This window comes from Orcinus orca, chromosome 11, assembly GCF_937001465.1.
Source record: "Orcinus orca chromosome 11, mOrcOrc1.1, whole genome shotgun sequence".
Classification (NCBI taxonomy): Eukaryota; Metazoa; Chordata; class Mammalia; order Artiodactyla; family Delphinidae; genus Orcinus; species Orcinus orca.
The window spans coordinates 44,107,496-44,125,957 of NC_064569.1; the positions used below are offsets into that span (position 1 = coordinate 44,107,496).

General features: G+C 56.3%; 3 protein-coding genes across 5 annotated transcripts; 2 read left to right on the plus strand and 1 right to left on the minus strand.

Annotated features, from left to right (window-relative positions):
- Positions 1-136: 136 nt before the first annotated feature.
- BLOC1S1 (biogenesis of lysosomal organelles complex 1 subunit 1) lies at positions 137-3,813 on the plus strand. Its single transcript, XM_004274200.4, has 4 exons — positions 137-301; positions 1,036-1,108; positions 3,199-3,331; positions 3,613-3,813. Exons 1-4 carry the CDS (start codon positions 241-243, stop codon positions 3,721-3,723), a joined length of 378 nt encoding a protein of 125 aa, XP_004274248.1. The 5' UTR covers positions 137-240; the 3' UTR covers positions 3,724-3,813.
- Positions 3,814-3,960: 147 nt separating this feature from the next.
- Positions 3,961-9,920, plus strand: RDH5 (retinol dehydrogenase 5). Of its 3 annotated transcripts, none has more exons than XM_004274198.3 (5): positions 3,961-5,221; positions 5,754-6,100; positions 6,268-6,526; positions 7,826-7,989; positions 8,285-9,920. In XM_004274198.3, exons 2-5 carry the CDS (start codon positions 5,791-5,793, stop codon positions 8,506-8,508), a joined length of 957 nt encoding a protein of 318 aa, XP_004274246.1. In that variant the 5' UTR covers positions 3,961-5,221; positions 5,754-5,790; the 3' UTR covers positions 8,509-9,920. The 3 variants fall into 3 exon arrangements, with proteins under 3 accessions (XP_004274246.1, XP_004274247.1, XP_049551015.1); XM_004274199.3 differs by having other exon boundaries at positions 5,773-6,100; XM_049695058.1 differs by having other exon boundaries at positions 3,961-6,100.
- On the minus strand, positions 9,801-13,003 carry CD63 (CD63 molecule). The gene is made up of 8 exons (XM_004274196.4): positions 12,892-13,003; positions 12,253-12,329; positions 11,140-11,328; positions 10,898-10,972; positions 10,700-10,795; positions 10,455-10,592; positions 10,127-10,210; positions 9,801-9,957 (listed from the first exon to the last, which is right to left on the minus strand). Exons 2-8 carry the CDS (start codon positions 12,316-12,318, stop codon positions 9,892-9,894), a joined length of 714 nt encoding a protein of 237 aa, XP_004274244.1. The 5' UTR covers positions 12,319-12,329; positions 12,892-13,003; the 3' UTR covers positions 9,801-9,891.
- Positions 13,004-18,462: the final 5,459 nt, after the last annotated feature.

Genomic DNA, 18,462 nt, shown 5'->3' on the forward strand with positions numbered 1-18,462 from the left:
CCACACTCACCAAAAGTGAGCTCCCAATAAAGACAAGAGCTCACCTGGCCCTACTATCCCCTCCCTTCCCAGCCAAGATCCTCATTACCTACCACCCCAAGTCTCAAAAGGAGGGCGGTTTCCGGGCCTCACGTGACACTGCAGTCACGTGACCCCCGGCCCAGCGGGAGCCGAGCAGCTCGTTCCAGTTCCGGGAGCCGGAGGGGGCCGGGCGCGCCCTGCCCCCAGCCCGCCGCGACCATGCTGTCCCGCCTGCTGAAAGAACACCAGGCCAAGCAGAATGAACGCAAGGAGCTGCAAGGTGAGCCAAATATCCAGTCCGCCGTTTTCTCTCCCGCCGCGGCCTAGCCTCAGCCCAGAGCCTGGACCTTGAGTAACGGCCCAAATCCAAGGAAAGGCGCAGGCCAGTGGGCACGGGCATGTGGGAGAGGGAATTAGAGGAGCTTTTTGGGGAGCTCCGTTCTCTTGCCAACGGGCCCTGGTCTGTAGCAGCGCTCCAGTCCCCCACGGCAACGCCCCCCACGCTGTCTCCGCGGCATCCTAGCCCTGCCCTCTGTCACGGAACGCTGTGCCGATTGGTCCAGGGAGCCGCTCATCCTGGAAGTGGGAAGGAACGCTCCTGAAAGGAAGCGGGTGTTGGGGACCCAGCAGAGCTGGGATTCTTGGAGGCCTGAAACCACCGAAATGGGGGTGGGGCCCTTGTTTCCTGAATCCGGGCTGGGAATCCCGGAGTTACCAATCCTAAAGCCAAGACATGGGGAAAAGCGTGCCTGAGAGGCTGGAGTCCGGGGCGCTGACACAGACTCGTTAGCGTCCCCGGGCGAATTGCTTCCCTTCTCAGGGTACCAGTTTCCTCACCGCTAAAATGAAAGGGCTTGCTTTATGTTTTGCAAGGTCCTTTCAGCCCTGGCACTCTGAGATTAGTTGAAATGTTCCCACAACTAGCAGAATAGTAATGAATGGGTGGGGGAACCTTAAGCACCACCCCTCAAAAAACCAAGTCTCCATTCTAATCCCTTTTCCCCCTCCACCCAGAGAAGAGGAGGCGAGAGGCTATCACTGCAGCGACCTGCCTGACAGAAGCTTTGGTGGATCACCTCAATGTGGGGTATGAACCTCTTCCCATCAACACCAACCCCGCCCCCCCCCCAAGTTTAGGCACTGGCAAGGTCTAGCCCTCAGACTGCTCTTGAGGAGATGAGATGTTCTGCTCATTCCCCTATCCTCCTCCCACCCAGCTTAACTTTTATGGAGAGAGGCTTGAGCCAGCTCTGACCCCTAACAAGGGCAGAGAGGAACAGCTGCGGTGGTTGGAAAAGCAGCCAGATTTCCCCTTCCCAACAATAACTTCCCTGGTGCTCACAACGTGATGCCGTCTGGCCACCTCTCTTCACCCGTCCAAGTGCAGCTGTCACTTCCAGCAGGAGGGAGAGCACCGTCCTTCACCACAGCTTCCCAGCCCCTCCTTCTCCACCTCCCACCCTCTGGCAGACCTGGAGAGCAGCTGGCAGGAAAGAGATGGCACAGCTGGTGAGGGTGAGGGCAGAACCTATGCCAGGAGCCACCTTAGAGCCAGGCTGTCACTTCCCTTCCTTCTGGGTCTCCAGAGACCACCCCTTGCTTTGGTCCTAAGTGAGGATGCCAGTAATGACCAGTGACTTGGGAAGGAGCAAAGAACATTGTCTCTTGACCCTGAGTGACCCAGAAAAGTGGAGAGATGATGATCTGATAGTCAGGCCATCTGTTGGGAGAAAGGAGGCAGTATGATGCCTTCCACCCCAGGGCAAGTCGAATAGCTTGGCTGTGAAGTCAGAGACTGAGTCACCCAAGTGAGCCAGGCAGGAACTGTCACCTTCATTACTCATCTCGGGAAGATTAGAGGGAGAGAAGGCTGTGGTTGGGGCCTCTGATCTCCCTTCCCTCCAGGCCTCTCCCTCCACGCAGTGTGAATGAGAGAAAGCAAGAGGTCAACAGGGAAAATAAGGATTTCAGGAACTCCCAGGGGAATCTTGAAGCATTGGGAGCACCCTGCTATGACTGTTTCAGCTCCTCCAACACCCCGTACTGTGACCCAGCTGTCCCCCAGAGAGAAGGGACAGGGTCTGTGCCTTCCCTCCCTCCCACATTGGCGCCTCCTGGGCTCTGCTCTGTGGTTGGCCCAGGCTTCTCCTGCTTCTCTTCCTTTGCTAGGGGCCACCCCACTTTCAGCTTAGAGAGCAGCTAAGCCAAAGCCAGATTAGAAAGGGTTTTGTGTTGCTGCCCACGGCTCCTCTCATTCCCCAGAAAGGAAAACAAAGGCTCAGTCTATCTCAGCCCCTGTCAGGTGTCCTTCCCACTCTCTAGACACCCCCCCGCCCCATCCCCTTGTCCCCTCCAGTCCCCACAGATTCCAGTGGGTGGGGGCAGCGGATGTGGAGTCTCTCATCTGACCCAGAGCTTTGGGGTGGGGAATGAAAGATTCATCAGCCAGCAAGGGGGAACAGTTATTGCGGGGTGGGGGGGGTGAGCGGGGGGCGGGGATACCAGCCTTGGGGCAGTAATGTAACTGCAGGCAACCATGATCGAGGAGAATAGAAAACCAGTTGCCTAGAGCAGAAGGAAGAGAGAGAGAGTGTGTATGTGTGTTCGTTCATCTGTGTGGGCGAGAGGAGGACTGGGAGAGAGAGCCAAGAAGCAGCCCTTGGGATATCTTCCCTTGACCCTGAGTTCCTGGGGAGGGGGTTGCTCTCCCATCCCACCCCAGATTCAGGGAGGAGCCCAATTTCCCTTCCCAACTTCTCACACGGATCTCTGGCCTTCCAATCATTGCCAGATGTGTCCCTGCCGCTGGATTTCCCAAGTTTCCCCACGCCCCCTTTTCCCTCCCAGCCTCTTCCTCAGTGATACCCCTCAGCCCCACCAGGTTAACCCTCCCTTTTCTCACCCAGCTTCAAGAACTCCTCTGGGGGTAGGAAATGGTATGTTTCTGGTCAGCTCCCGGCTAGGCTCTCCTGGGAATCCTGGGAATGGAAGGAAGGGACCGGGCTCATTTGCATGTACATCGTAGTCATTTGCCTCACATCCAGGAATGGCCAAAATCACACGGTTTTCTCCAGCCTGACTCCTGACCGGCCTCCCACTCTGGCAGTGAGGTATCAGTTCTGGAGACCACTCCCCACCAGCTGGGCGAGTTGACCTCCTTCCTCCTGCAACCTCTAGCGTGGCCCAGGCCTACATGAACCAGAGAAAGCTGGACCACGAGGTGAAGACCCTACAGGTCCAGGCTGCCCAGTTTGCCAAGCAGACAGGCCAGTGGATCGGGATGGTGGAGAACTTCAACCAGGCGCTCAAGGTAGGCCACGCTCCCTACGTCTCCAGCCACATCCTGCGCCCCCACTGGCTGCCTCCAGTGCGGTCACCTCAGGCCTGGGGTTGAGGAGGAAGTGGGGATCGTCCCAGAAACCCCAGAAATCTATGGCCCCAGTGTCACAGAAGCTAGAGAAGTAAAAGCAGCTGGTGGGTCCACGCGAAGCCCTTTGTAGGGGATGGAATGAAAGTACCCCCATCCATCCCCTAGAGCCACACCCCACCCACCCTGACTCCCGGACTCCGCACCCCACCACCACATTCCAGGAAATCGGGGATGTGGAGAACTGGGCTCGGAGCATCGAGCTGGACATGCGCACCATTGCCACCGCGCTGGAGTACGTCTACAAAGGGCAGCTGCAGTCGGCCCCCTCCTAGCCCCACTGCCCTCCCCTCCCCCACTCCTCCTACCTCCCCCAGGTGGGCAGGAAGCAGGGTGACAGGCCATGAATAAAACACAAGCCTCCATTTCTCTGTGTGTGTCTCAAGGAGCTACTAGCTCAGTGTGGGGGGTAGGAATGGAAGGTTCGAAGACTCTTCCTCTGAGCAATGGTACCTTTTGGGTAGAGGCTGGAACTAGCTTCCTCTTACAAGCTCAACTCTCTTCTCCTCCTTGGGCCTGGTACCTGATGCAGGTACTGTTGGGTAAGCAGAGGGTGGGAGTTTCCCACCCCTCCCCAGAGAAGGGCAGGGGGCCCTGTCCCAAGCTTCCTAACCCAGGACTTCCATTTCCCGAAGAGGAGAAACAAGACAGGGAGCAGGCCTGGTCCAGCTCTGGCTCTCTGCCTCTCCACGTGCTCACGGCCTCTCCCAGCCTGGTGCTAAGCAGTGTCATGAGTCTGGACCAGTTGGGAGATTAATTCTTGGGCATGGGAGCACTTCAGGGCAGGGAAGGGGGAGGAGTGACAGGTCCAAGGTCACCAACAGAGAGGGGCAGCTGCCATCCTTGATAGATCCCTCCTCTTAAGAATCTGTGACAGGACTTCCCTTGTGGCGCAGCGGTTAAGAATCCGCCTGCCAATGCAGGGGACACGGGTTCGAGCCCTGGTCCAGGAAGATCCCACATGCCGCGGAGCTACTAAGCCCGTGGGCGACAACTACTGAGCCTGCGCTCTAGAGCCCGCGAGCTGCAACTACTGAAGCCCGGGCACCGAGAGCCCGTGCTCTGCAACAAGAGAAACCACTGCAATGAGAAGCCCGCACACCGCAACAAAGAGTAGCCCCCGCTCGCCGCAACTAGAGAAAGCCTGCACACAGCAATGAAGACCCGACGCAGCCAAAAAAATAAATTAAAAGAAAGAACAAAAAACAACAAAAAAAAAAACGGGGCTTCCCTGGTGGCGCGGTGGTTGAGAGTCCACCTGCAGGACACGGGTTCGTGCCTTGGTCCGGGAAGATCCCACATGCCGCGGAGCGGCTGGGCCCCTGGCCATGGCCGCTGAGCCTGCGCGTCTGGAGCCTGTGCTCCACAACGGGAGAGGCCACAACAGTGAGAGGCCTGCGTACCGCAAAAAAAAAACAAAAAACGACTAAGCCTTGTGGAATTCAAAAATTTAGAAAAAAAAAGAAAAAGAAAAGAATCTGTGACAGAGGTGGTCAGGGAGCCCCACTGGAAAAGAGAGCCAAGCAGGGCACTGGGCGCTTCTGGCCTGTAGCAAGCCCTGGCCTCAACCCACAGGCCTCAGCCTCCCTGGCTCCTCCTCCCCCACCCCGCCCCACATGCACTTAATACTTCTGGCACCCAGTCCACCTGCCTCGGACTTTGGCCTCAGTGGTAGCTAGTGGGAGCCTGGGAAGCCCTGGAGCAAAGTTTCTCAAGCAAAGCAAAAGAAGAAACTTCAGGTGTTGTAGTGCCTGCTAGCTTTCCCCTGAGAAGGTAAGCAGGGTACTGGGAGCTCGGGGGCTATGAGAAGACTGGCAAGATGTTCATGTATTGATAACTCAAAGCCTAAAGCTTTTCATGCGCCTCCTCACACTTTATCCCCTTTGATCCCCCGCGGTTCCCAGGTGGGTGTGCTGGGTGTTAGTCCCACTTGGTAGATGAGAAAACAGGTTCCGAGACACAGTGAGGTGCTCGGCCTCACACAGTAAGCTTGGAGCCAGCAGGACTAAAATGCAGGGGCTCCGTATGTGTCTCCAAAAATAAGGCCCAGCTGGTTTAGCAGGAGGTAAGAGGTGATAACAAGATCCCTCTGCTCCTGCGTGGCGGGTCTGCACACAGGACCCAGCTCATCTGGTTTTAGTTAAGTTACCCACAGATACAGGGTCTGCCCAGATCTTCGCTTTACTTAGATGAACTGTAGTTTGCGAGTCTCAGACTGCTCAAACCAGAGACTTCCAGTTAGGGGGAAGATATGAGGGGTGAGGGCTGGTGGGCCAGGGTAAACTAGACAAGTCTCCCTGCCCAGCTTCGGCTGCCACCTGCAGGTCACTTGGGGTCCGGCCATGTGGCTGCCTCTGCTTCTTGGAGTCTCGCTCTGGGCAGCACTGTGGTTGCTCAGGGACCGGCAGAGCCTGCCCGCCAGCGATGCTTTCGTCTTTGTCACCGGCTGTGACTCGGGCTTTGGGCGGCTTCTGGCACTGAGGCTGGACCAGAGAGGCTTCCGAGTCCTGGCCAGCTGCCTGACCCCCTCAGGGGCAGAGGACCTCGAGCGGGTGGCCTCCTCCCGACTCCACACCACCCTGCTGGATGTCACAGATCCCCAGAGCGTCCGGCAGGCAGCCAAGTGGGTGGAAACACACGTCGGGGAAGCAGGTGAGTATGGTAAGGGGCCACCGGGAACGGGGCGTAAGGTGTGCACTCGCAGGGGCTGTGGGAAGCTAGAGGGACTGCGGGGGAGGAGCAGGGCTCAGATCCTCCCGGAAAGGAGAGGGCCCATTGGAATGCCTCACCTACCCTGTGCCTGTCTCACCTCCCCACAGGGCTTTTTGGTCTGGTGAATAATGCCGGCACGGCTGGCATCATCGGGCCCACACCTTGGCAGACACAGGAGGATTTCCAGCGGGTGCTGAATGTGAACACACTGGGTCCCATCGGGGTCACCCTCGCCCTGCTGCCCCTGCTGCGGCAGGCCCAGGGCCGGGTGATCAACATCACCAGTGTGCTGGGCCGCCTGGCAGCCAATGGAGGAGGCTACTGTGTCTCCAAGTTTGGCCTGGAGGCGTTCTCTGACAGCCTGAGGTGAGGGGCGCAGGGCCCTGCTCCCAGTCCGGGGGGAGCCCACTCAACAAGCAGGTTAGCGTCTGCCCTGCAGAGCTGATGAAAGCAGGGCGTGGTGGAAACTTAGAGACAGTTTAGGGCTCGAGTTTGTGGGTTCAAATCCCAGCCTTCTCTCATGTGAGCTTGGTGACCTTAGTCAGTTACTTCTCTTTTCCCCAGTTTGTTCCTCCTCTGTTAAATCAGGATGAGAAGGCCCGCCTCATGGGTGAGTAAAATGAGGTACATGTGAGGCCCCAACAGAGCCTGGCACGTAGAAAATGCCCCCAAAAGCCCGCTCTCATTCTTATTAATGTTATTATTACTAATAACAACTATTACTTACCATGAGCTAGTACCTCTACTGAACACTTTCTCATTCAATTCTCCCAAAAATCCTGTAAGGGTAGGTGTTAACACCCTTAGGTAACATAAGTTACCCAAGACCACATGATAGTTAGTGGGAGCACTGCCACGTATGCCCAGGTCTGCTTGCCTACAGACCCTGGTCATTACATTCTCCTGCCCCTCATCTTTAGACAATAATGTTCAAAGTCCCACGAGAGCACAAGGGAGACTTAAGGATGACACAGGAGCAGAGTTCGATTCCCCCAAGCTGGGCCCACCTCCTGAAGGAAGTCTTCCTCTGTCACCATCACTCAGCAAACGACATCAATATCTACTTTTGTCCCTATGCCTCAGTCTTTTAATTTTCCAACCAGCATCACAGAACACGTACTTTATACTTGAACTTCTGCAGTCTGTGCTGAGTACTCCCGCCTTCCCCCAGCAAACACCAGTCTATACCCTCCATATCCAGCAGTTGGGGCTCAACCCTGTGTTTTGGGATCTGGGGACTGTGGTTCTTCCAGTTCAGGAGTTGGCAGATTGTGGTTCTCAGGCCAGATCCCGCCACTGGCCTACAAGCTAATAATGGCTTTTACATTTTTAAATGGCGACAGTGTAAATGGTTATATAAGTAGCTACATAATATCATTAATTTTAGATCTGCAACGTGGAAAATATTTACTGTCTGGCCCTTTAAGAAGTTTGCAAGTCCCTGCTCTAGATGCTAGAAGAGAATACAAAGGAAAACAAACCTCAAAAATACCTCCTTCCCTCTGCCCCACTTGCCCCTCATCCCAGGGCAGCGGGGATATATCCCTTCCTGTCATGACCACTGACCCTGTGATGCTTTCCTATCTTAGCCTCCCTACCCATGTCCCTAAAGTCCTCTCCCTATAAAGACAAGAACCCAGAAACCTCCCTCTGCCCCCACTCCAGGCGGGACGTGGCTCCTTTCGGGGTACGAGTCTCTATCGTGGAGCCTGGCTTCTTCCGAACCCCCGTGACAAACCTGGAAAGTCTGGAGGACAGCCTGCAGGCCTGCTGGGCACGGCTGCCTTCAGCCACACAGGCCCTCTATGGGGAGACCTTCCTCACCAAATGTGAGTGATGGGCCCACGCAGGGGCATATGAAGGGAAATGAGAGTGCCACAAAGGCCAGGCCTGCACCAGCCTGCTGGGAGGAGGTGGGTAGAGCAGTCAGGGAAGGGGTGAGGGTGAACGGGATGCCATAGAACACCCAGGCCATGTGCAACCTGCCCACTCCCCAAACTGGGGAGGGGACTGAGGACCCCTCTCACCTCTACTGGGCAGCAAGCCCCAGGCCCCAGGAGATAGGGCCTGAGGTAGGCTGGAACAGGACAGGGACACTGATGACAACCGTCCGCTGGGCCGCAGATCTGAGAGTGCAGCAGCGCATCATGAACCTGATCTGTGACCCGGACCTGACCAAGGTGAGCAAGTGCCTGGAGCATGCCCTGACTGCCCGTCACCCCAGAACCCGCTACAGCCCAGGCTGGGACGCCAAGCTGCTCTGGCTGCCAGCCTCCTACCTGCCAGCCAGCCTGGTGGATGCTGTGCTCACCTGGGTCCTTCCCAAGCCTGCTCAGGCGGTCTACTGAACTCAGCTCTCCAGCAAGAGGTTGTCGTTCAAGGCAAGGACTTTGATTTATTTCTGTCCCCCACCCTGGCACTGCCTGGTGCTTGGTACAAAACAGGCACTCAATAAATGTGTATTGGGGCTTCCCTGGTGGCGCAGTGGTTAAGAATCTGCCTGCCAGTGCAGGGGACAGTGCAGGGTTCGAGCCCTGGTCCGGGAAGATCGCACAGGCTGCGGAGTTACTAAGCCCGTGCGCCACAAGTACTGAGCCCGCGTGCCACAACTACTGAAGCCCGGGCACCTAGAGCCTGTGCTCTGCAACACTAGAAGCCATGACGATGAGAAACCCGCACACCGCAATGAAGAATAGCACCCGCTCGCCGCAAATAGAGAAAGCCCACGCACAGCAACGAAGACCCAACACAGCCAAAAATTAATTAATTAATTAAAATGTGTGTTGTTCAAAACAAAACAAAAAACACTGTAGGTGGGCAAAAATGAAGGTGCCCAGTGGAAGACCCTATGTAACTCCTAACTAACCTAGGCTGACATCCTCTAGGGTCTCTGGCCCATTTAGTACCTGCAAAACCACCAGCACCCACTCGGGGGCGCAAGGGGATTGTCTTGCATCTGTAAGGCATCTTTGAAGCTGCACCTGGAGGGGTGGCCACTAGAGGGCACTGTTGGATGTTTCCTTTCTTCCTGGAGTAAGGTTGAAATTCAGTGTTTGGAGTGGGAAGGGGGGCATGGGGAGGTGATGAAGAGGGGTCAAGGCCAAGCTGGGTGGTTTCCATGGGAAAAAAGCCAATACCCTCTTAAATTCTTCTGTTATCTAACGTAAGTCAAGAAGGATAGACACTGGCCACACAGGTATAAAAGCAACTTGTCACCATCCTGAAAGGAGCCAGGCCCCCTTGAGGGTCAGGGTGGCAAGGAGTTGCTGGGCCCTCAGAGGTGGGCAGAAGGCCAGGGAGAAGATGTCGACAGCGGATGTGGGCTGGTCTCTCCCAGGTAGGACCTTGGTAGAGAATCCCTTTGACGTGGGAAATGGCTTCACGAACACTTCAGCACTGAGCCTGGCAGCACAAGACTAGGAGACAGGGAGGGCAGTGGGCCTCAGCCGCCTCAGGATCCCCACTTCCACTGCCAGCCCAACGAACGCCTTCAGCACAATCCTCCTTTCCTCCACACCCCCCAAAGTAGGCCTGCCTTTCCAGAGGTGCAAACAGAACGGGGTCCCAGAGGACAGGAACATGGATGAGGAGGGGGAAGGGATAAAGTATCACTCTTTAAGACAAACTGAGACTCTCTCTCTTTTCGGTCTGAAAAAATAATCCGTTTAATTGAAAAACCTGGAGTATACTACCCACTCCCCTGGATGAGGGGGCTGAAGAGACTAGACCCCCTACATCACCTCATAGCCACTTCGGATGCTCTTCACAAGGCAGCAGGCAAAGACGATACCCAGGACCTAGAAGCAAAGACAGAGATGGGGGTGAAGAGGAGTCAGGGAAGTAAGGTACCCGGGGCCCACCCAAGAGACCCCAAACACCACCAGGCCTCCCCTCCCCAGGCCAGCACCTCCTGCTCAGCACCCTCCCACTGCCCCTAGATCCCAGATGCTCAAGGGCGTCTCTCACCTCCACAAAGGCAATGCCCAGGGCTGCTGCAGCCACCACCAGCAGTTTGTCCCTCAGCCAGCCCCCGATCTTCTCCACACAGCCCTGAAGGGTGGCAGGCACACAAGACACCATCAGAAACTTCCCACCCACCTTCCTTGGACCATCTGTCTCTCCCCCACCCTCTGTACCTTTAACCCCACCCCTAGTATACCCAAATTCCCTCCCCACCCCTGACGCCCAACTTCCCAGAGCCCCAACCCTCTCCACCTCCACCCCGGGTCCCTCTTTCCTCCTGAAACATTTCCCAGCTTCCCCAAGTCCCCTACTATCTCAGCCCCCTCCCTACCTCAGTATGGATATCCTTCACGTTGAAATTAATCCCACAGCCCTGAGTGACATTGACACAGCAGGAGTCAGGGACTCGCTTGGCCACCATCAGGATCTTCTCCCAGTCTGTGTAGTTAGCCGCCCCGCAGCACTTAAACTGCGGAAAGATATGGGGGAAAAAGGCTGTTAGGTGAACCTCCATCTTCAACATAGAGATGAGAATCTCCTTCCCCCATTACCCCTGCTCCCAGCAACCCCACTCACGTCTTCCTGCATACTGTCCAGGATCGATGCTGTATGGTTGTTTTGGGGATAATTCTGCATCTGCTGCCGGAAATCCTTATTAAATTCTGATATCACCTGGGAGTAGGGAGGAGCACTGTTGAGGCCAGAATTCAGGGCACCTGGGTCCCAGAGTCTCCAGGCCTCTGAGGCAAGGCCCTCCCTTTACTCCCTGCTTACCTTGTCTCTAAACACATAGCCAGCAATGGCTGCAGCCACCTCCACCAGCATGATAAGGGACAGGAAGATGGCAAACTGCAGGTGCAAAGGACGGGAGTCACGTTTGGAGTCTGGGTGAGAGGGGCCTGCCGGTCTCGGGAACGTTCACCAAGGTTTCCCTCACCCACCCACCCCGACAAGCCCCCTCCAGAGAAATGCCCTTCCGCAGTCCCAGGCACCCAGGCTGGCCCGTACCCACTCACCGTGATCATGAGACAGTAGTTCTCCTTGCAGGCTCCGCAGCAGCCCACAAAGGCCACCAGGAAGAGGAAGGCACCCACTGCGATGATGACCACGGGCAACAGGGAGCCAGGGGTGGTCCCCGGGGTGATGGTCTGATTCAGGACAAGCTGGGCCCCTATGCCCACAGCGATCAGCCCCACTGCAAAGGCCTGGGAGGAGGGCAGGTCAGGATTCAGAAGACCCACAACCCATCAGCCCTTCACGGTGGTGCACCCAGGACACAGGCGGAACCCTGCGCCATAGAGGCCGATTCTCACAGCCCCAGGAAACTTCTGACTATGGGGGAGAAGGAGGACGCATCCTTGCCCCACAGTGAGGGCTGGGAAATTGTTCAAGGCTCTCTGGGAGAAGGCAACCAGGAGGAACCACCACGCCTTCTTTCAAGAAGCTCCTCACCAAAAGCAAACAGAGACGTTCTCAGAAAGCCTTGACCCCAGGGCAGTGCTTAACACTAACAAAGAGCAGTGCTTCCTCTGAGCCTCTTCCTATGGGCCTCTAGGGCTCCCAGAACTGTCCTCTCACTATCCTCCAATGCCCACCACATCCTCATCAGCTGTGACTAGGGTTCCTCAAGCCAACTAGGCCAGGGAGGAGGAAAAGGGGGTAAAAGTAGCCTGCCCCTTCCTGGACAAACGGTAGCGTCTCCAGCCAGGAGCCCAGGACGGGAGCAATGGAGGTGGGCAGAGCCCTTACCCACCCCAAGCAGCCGGGAGGGGTGATGAGGGAATGGCAAGAAATGAGGGAGTGGAGGGGGAGAGAGGAGGGTGGCGATAGCATCAGGCGGTTGGCTGGTTGCCCCACTGCCCCATATCACAAGAGACTGGGTCACCAGACAGGAAGGGCCCGGAGGGGTTACGGGGAGGGTGGCCCGCCATTGTCGGTCCAAACCAGCCTCAGAGGTTCCTGAAAGCTGGAGAAGAGGACGGCCGCGCTGGCCTCGCTCGTTCCCGGGCTTTCCTTCCACATCTGGTCCCCAGCTGCCTTCATTCCTGGCCCCTCAGCCCTCACCACTCCGGAGCCAGGTCTCCCCGCACCCTGCCAGCGCGCCCTCACCGTCCCCGCTCCCCACTCACGCAAAAGGCCAACAGAAGAACGTAGAGCAAGAACTTGACACATTTCATTCCTCCTTCCACCGCCATGGCTGCCTGGCCTGGGGCAGAGGGGACGGCAGGGGGATCAGAACCTGTCGAAGGGGGATCTCGGCTTCCGAGCTCCCTGCCGGGCCTCGAGACCTTCCCTGCGGGGCCCCCATTCCAGGCCCCTCCCACCCGGAAACCCGCGGTCAGATCCACGTCTCCCAGCCCCCTCTTCTCCCCGCAGGAGAGGGGTGGGGGCGCCCGCCGCCCAGCCCGGACCCCGCCCCGCCGCCTCCGCGGCCCGGGACCCAACCCAGGGCGCCGGCGGGGGCCAGGGCCGGACGCCCACCCTCGACCCTCCAGCCCCCAGGCGTTAAACACCCCCTCCCCACCCAACTAGTCACGAGAAACAGTCCTCAGCCCCAGCCCGACCCCCAGGCCCTTTCCCCTGGGCTCTGACCACCGCCAAACAGAAGTGCGGCCGGCGCCCCCCAACCCCCACTCCGCCCGGGCCTCCGGAACTTTGCAAAGTTGCAAGGGCCTCGGGAGCGGCGAGGAGCGCGGCGGATCTTCGGAGGCCCGGGGCGAGCCCCTCCCCACCCCACGCGGAAGCCGGCGCGAGCCCCGCGTCCTCACCTGGGCTCCCCGACGCTGTGCGCTGCTCTCCTGCCGCGGCTCAGGGGCTCTCTAGCTGCGCCCCCCGGCTCTGGCCCCGCCCGGCGCGCGGCCCCGCCCCGACTCCAGCCACAGCCCCCTCCCCCGCCGAGTGGCCCCAGCCTCCCTCATGTGACGCGGGAACAGCCGCGGCCTGAGTCACCCGGCCCGCGTGGGGAAGGCCGAGCCCCCAGCCCGGTCGAGGCCACGTGGCCCCTGCCCGTAAGACAGCGCCCACCCCCGCAAAGAGAGGACGCCCAGGGCAGGACCTCGGGGTGCCTGGCGCCCTCCTGGCGCCGCCAGAAGGGGGCCACCTCGGGGTAGGAGAGCGGGATCCGGCGCCGCCTGGTTCTCTCTGGCTCAGGGAAACGGAGGAGACGTGTGAGAGCCAAAGGAGGGATGAGCGGCCCGAAGTTACTCTCTGAGCGCCCGGCCGGGCGGCAGAGCTGAGTCGAGGTGACAAGATGGTCTTCAAGAGGCCTGCATTCTCCACCCAGAGCCCACTCCCTTCCTCTCGCTCCAGCTCCATTCCACCCCTTCCCTGAGTCAGCAGAGGGCGCTGCTGGCTCTCTGGAATCGGGTGGGGGCAGAATAAACTTTCAGAAAGTCCCCAGCCTCACATCCTGGGAATCCCCCAGCGTTCTAGAGTGGGTGTTCCTGTCCCTCTCTCTCTTAGTCCCTTCTCCATTGTCTAGGGCTCCTGAGTAGTGAGCCGAGACGTGGAGGAAGCCCTTCGCAGCACCATTCCACCCAATCATGGCACGTCAGAGTCAGGTCCCTCCCTCTGGGAGAGGATTGCTGAGGTCAGCTCCCACCCCTCCTGGATCAGCCTGTTAACGGTAGAGGCGTGGGGAGGACACTAAGGCGGGCATGGCATATATCCCCTGGATTTCTCCATCCCATTCTAGCGGACAGCCCACAGGGCAAGGCCAGGAGAGGACTGGAAGGTGAGGGGGTTGGTCTCAAGCTGCCACGCACCTCTTCTGCGTGGTGGTCCGCAGAAGGAGCTGTGTGAACAAGCAAAGGACAGAACCAACCACAACACCCCTGCCCCCCTGGCCTGGACCCAACCCCTTAGGTTCTTCTGGTCCTGCCTGAAGAACCGTTTCCTGAGCCTTCAGTATGTGTGCACAAGGAAGGAAACTATAAGAGCAAAAGGAAGGAGATCTGGGCTGGGCTGAGGACCAGTTTCCAGGATCACAATCTTCCAGCAAGACACACCAAGCCCCTTCTGGATTTTGCTTCCCAATTATCACGGCAGGCAGGCCGTGGAGGAGGAGCAAAGAAGCTGAAGAAAGGAGTTTCATCTGTTTCTGCCAGGCACGTGCTGGCCGCAGGGCCAGCGAGGTGAGGCAATTGGTGGCCCCGTCCTCTGCCAGCAGGCAGAACCGAGCCCACACTGTGAACAGAGGCAGAAACCCCTGGTGGCAGCTGGGTGAGCGCAGAGGGAGGGACAGGTGGTGCCTCTGCCCCAGAGAAGAAAGAAAAAGAACAGATTTCACAGAGGTGGGTGGTGCGCTCCCAGGTGACCTTAGACAATAAAAGGGTAGTCGCTCCGTTCCAGGAACAAGGAAAGGGCCAAGTGTAAAAAAGGAGTAGTTTTCAAAGTCCATGGGGACTTCGGTGGTCCAGTGGTTAAGACTCTGAGCTCCCAATGCAGGGGACCCGGGTTCGATCCCTGGTCAGGGAACTAGATCCCACATGCCTGCCGCAACTAAGACCCGGCGCAGCCAACTAAATAAATAAATATTAAAAAAAAAAAAAAAAGGTCCATGACACGTTGGGGTTGGCTAGCTCACAGGGCTGGGGAAGGATGTGGTGACAGATGGGAGTGGGGGAAGGTGGGCTGAAGTCAAGACGTAGAAACTTTAGCTACCTCACCACCAAGTATAATGCTTGGTTTTTGACTGAATCTTTGCCTGAACAAACTGTGAAAGACATTATGGGAACAGCTAGGCAAATGTGAATATTAACGGAGGATTAGACATGAGAAAGTAATTTTGTTAGCTGTGACGATAGTATGACTATATAGGAAAATTATTTTTTAAAGTTGCATACAAAAATATTTAAGGGTGAGATGTCCTGTCTGTAATTTATTTTGGAATACTTCATAAAACAATAGATGAAGCAAAAGAAGAAGACAGTCTGGGTGACAGGACTGTTGAGAACCTAGTGGCTGTGTGGGGTGTGTTCTAGAGGCAGAGGGGAGAGGGTGGGTGAACTCTCTTGGGATTGGCCCTACCGTGAAAGGAGAGATGAGTGTCTGGAGGGTAGCTGGTACAACATGGTCCAAGGGAGAGCTGATGAAGGCCAGAACCAGGGAAAGGAGGGGAAAAGCCTTGGAAAAGCCCTTCAGAGAGGGAAGATCAAAGAATGGGGTGACTGCTTACCTGTGGGAGCAGGAGAGGAAGTGGGAAGAGTCTGAGATGACTCAGAGTTTCCAAACCTGGGCGCCCAGGGGAGAGGTGGTTGTCACCCAAGGCAGGAGGCACATGAGAGGCAGCTGGGTGGAGATGTCCCACCTAGAATTGGGGATGTGAAACTCGGGAGGGAGTAGTCAGACTGGAGATAAAAAGTGATATCTAGGACTTCCCTGGTGGCGCAGTGGTTAAGAATCCACCTGCCAATGCAGGGAGCACAGGTTCAATCCCTGGCCCGGGAAGATCCCACATGCCGCGGAGCAACTAAGCCTGTGGGCCACAACTACTGAGCCTGTGCTCTAGAGCTCGTGAGCCACAACTACTGAAGCCCGTGCACCACAACTACTGAAGCCCGCGTGCCTAGAGCCTGTGCTCCACAGCAAGAGAAGCCACCGCAATGAGAAGCCCGCGCACCGCAACGAAGGGTAGGCCCCGCTCACAGCAACTAGAGAAAGCCCACATGCAGCAAAGGCCCGGCGCAGCCAAAAATAAATAAAATTTTAAAAAAAAATAATAAATATATATATATATATATATATATATATATATATATATATAAAGTGATATCTAAATCCATAGATGGGTGAAGGCCAGAGCAAGAGAAGAAAACAGAGACAGAGTTTTGGGAAACCCTTATGTTTAAGGAACATGGGGGAGTAAAGGAGCTGAAAGGGAAAGGAAGTTGCGGAGCTGGACCCCTGCACTCTGCCAGGCACTGTGCTGGGCACTTAGAGCCATGAGTTCATTTAATCCTCATGACAACCTGGTGAGGTCCGTATGATTTGTCCTGTTTTAGAGATAAGGAAACTGAGGCTCAGAGACAGGGAGTGATGTGCCCAGAGTCCAAGCAGGTAAAGGGCAGTGTTAGGATTTGAACCCATATCTCTGGGGGTTCCAAAGCCCATGCTTTTTCCTCTCTCTCTCAGAGGTCAAGAGAAAAGAGAACTCCATGACAGGAGGAGGGGACAGTGGCCAGAAGCACCAAATAGTAAAGAAAGGTGAGATGCCAGAGAAGGCCATTGGATGAGGTGGCCTTTTCCAGGGCAATGTCAGGGCAGGATCCCAAGTACCTGCTGAGTGGGGAGTGGAGGCATCCAGGTAGGCAGGGGTGGAGCTGAGGTGAAGGTCAGGAGAATGGGACCCTCCTAGAGGAACACCAGGGGAAGGGCAGGGAGCAAACTGTGGCCAGTGCAGAGTACTGCAGCAGCTTGGTCACGCAATGGGAGAGAAAGGATGGGGCCAGGGAAACCCCGGAGAACAGACCTGTGTGGAGCTGGAAGGGAGAGGGCAAGAAAAGTCCATTCCTGGTCACCTTCACAGAGACAGAGAGTAGTGTGGTGGCTGCCGGGGGCTGGGAGGAATAGGGGGTTGTTGTTCCACTGGGTATGCAGTTTCTGTTTAGGAAGATGGCAGAGTTCTGGTGATGAATGGTAGTGACAGTTGCACAACACGTGAATATACTTAGAGCCGCTGAACACTTAAAAAATGGTTAAAATGGTAAATTTTGTGTTATGTATACATTATTTTTTAATTTTATTTAACATAATTTTTTATTGAAGTATAGTTGACTTACAAAGTTGTGTTAATTACTGCTGTACGGCAAAGTGATTCAGTTATACACGTATATACATTCTTTTTTTATATTCTTTTCCACTATGGTTTATCATAAGGTATTGAATGTAGTTCCCTGTGCTATACAGTAGGACCTTGTTGTTTATCCATTCTATATATATAAAAGCTTGGGGAATTCCCTGGCGGTCCAGTGGTTAGGACTCTGTGCTTCCACTGCAGGGGCCACGGGTTTGATCCCTGGTCGGGGAAGTAAGATCCCTCATCGAGATCCCTTGATGAGGCCAAAAAAAAAAAAGTTTCCATCTGCTAACCCCAACCTCGCACTCCATTCCTCCCCCGGCCCCCTCCCCCTTGGCAACCGCCAGTCTGTTCTCTATGTCCCTAACACAATTTTTTAAAAGAGAATGGCCTACCCCTCTAGCCTGGGAAGTAGGCATAGAGCCCTGTGTACCTCTGAGTGGGGAGGAGGCTGACCTCAGACTTGGCCTTCACATCACATCCTTCAGAGCTTTCAGCACCAACTCCAAGTGCTAGTGTCCAGAAATGCCACCAAGCCGCCTGATTAGCTCAGGCTTCTGTCCCTTCAGCACCTGGCACTGGCTGGTGGTGGGTGAGTGGGGTGGGCTTGTCCCCTGCCCACACAGCAGAGCCAGGCTGCCCTCTAGCTCTCCAACCAGGGCCAGCAGCAGGGCATGGGGGCCTCAGGTGTCCCAAGCAAGGGTGGTGCCATCTGAGAGCATGTAGGCATCGGCCAGACCCAGTGCAACACACAGTAGCTTGTAGCCAGCGCCCAAGGCCTCCCAAAGCTCAGATCCGTACAGAGTCCAGCGCCTGCTGCAGACACCTTCCCTCCACTCAGCAGGACCCCTGCCTGAGCCCCACTGGGAGGGGCCGGCTCAGAGATAAGACGCAGGTGCCCTGGTAGTAGAGGCCCCAGTGAACTGGGAACTTCTACCTGCAGAAGCCCTTGGGGGCAGGGGCGCATGGTAGAGGAGCCAGGAGGCATGGGGAAGGAGAGGAGGAAAGAGAGGGAAGAGTTGAGGAGGGTTGGAGAGGGACACAGAGATACAGGAGCAAATAGAGGAGAGTGGAAGACAAGGGAGAGGTTGCGGGATAGGAGAGGGGAAACAGACATGAAGGAGTGGGTGGAGAGAAAGAAGAGGAGGAGACACGGATGGGAGAGAGAAAGGAAAAGGGTGCATCTCTACACTGGGGAAGGTAGGAAGGGTGATGCTGGGACTTAAGGTCAAGAGGTTGGGTCTGAATTGGGGGCCTGAGATTTCAATCCAGAGGCCCCAGCTTTAGATATGAGGGAGGCATGGGTGCTTGATAGCAGCTCCCAGAGGGCAGGGTTAGATCAAAACAAGGGCAAGGTTGGAGATGTTCTGATTGTTGGAGTCTGTGGGCATAGAGAGGGGCCTCCAGTCACAGCGCACCATAGTAGCCAAGAGAACATCATCACTGCCAAAGTCAGCTTACCTCCTCACTGTGAGGAAAGTAAGGCCCAGAGAGATGAAGCCACCGACTCAGCCACCACCTGCAGATGAGAACCAGGGTCTTG

Coding starts and splice junctions, on each gene's coding strand:
- CD63 (XM_004274196.4), bottom strand. CDS start 12,318: ATGGCGGTGGAAGGAGGAATGAAATGTGTCAAGTTCTTGCTCTACGTT. Junction 11,329..12,252: donor TTCTTCTGTTGGCCTTTTGC/GTGAGTGGGGAG, acceptor CCCTCCTCCCAG/GCCTTTGCAGTGGGGCTGAT. Junction 10,593..10,699: donor TGGACAGTATGCAGGAAGAC/GTGAGTGGGGTT, acceptor ATCTTTCCGCAG/TTTAAGTGCTGCGGGGCGGC.
- BLOC1S1 (XM_004274200.4), top strand. CDS start 241: ATGCTGTCCCGCCTGCTGAAAGAACACCAGGCCAAGCAGAATGAACGC. Junction 302..1,035: donor TGAACGCAAGGAGCTGCAAG/GTGAGCCAAATA, acceptor CCCTCCACCCAG/AGAAGAGGAGGCGAGAGGCT. Junction 1,109..3,198: donor GTGGATCACCTCAATGTGGG/GTATGAACCTCT, acceptor TGCAACCTCTAG/CGTGGCCCAGGCCTACATGA.
- RDH5 (XM_049695058.1), top strand. CDS start 5,791: ATGTGGCTGCCTCTGCTTCTTGGAGTCTCGCTCTGGGCAGCACTGTGG. Junction 6,101..6,267: donor AACACACGTCGGGGAAGCAG/GTGAGTATGGTA, acceptor ACCTCCCCACAG/GGCTTTTTGGTCTGGTGAAT. Junction 6,527..7,825: donor GCGTTCTCTGACAGCCTGAG/GTGAGGGGCGCA, acceptor CCCCCACTCCAG/GCGGGACGTGGCTCCTTTCG.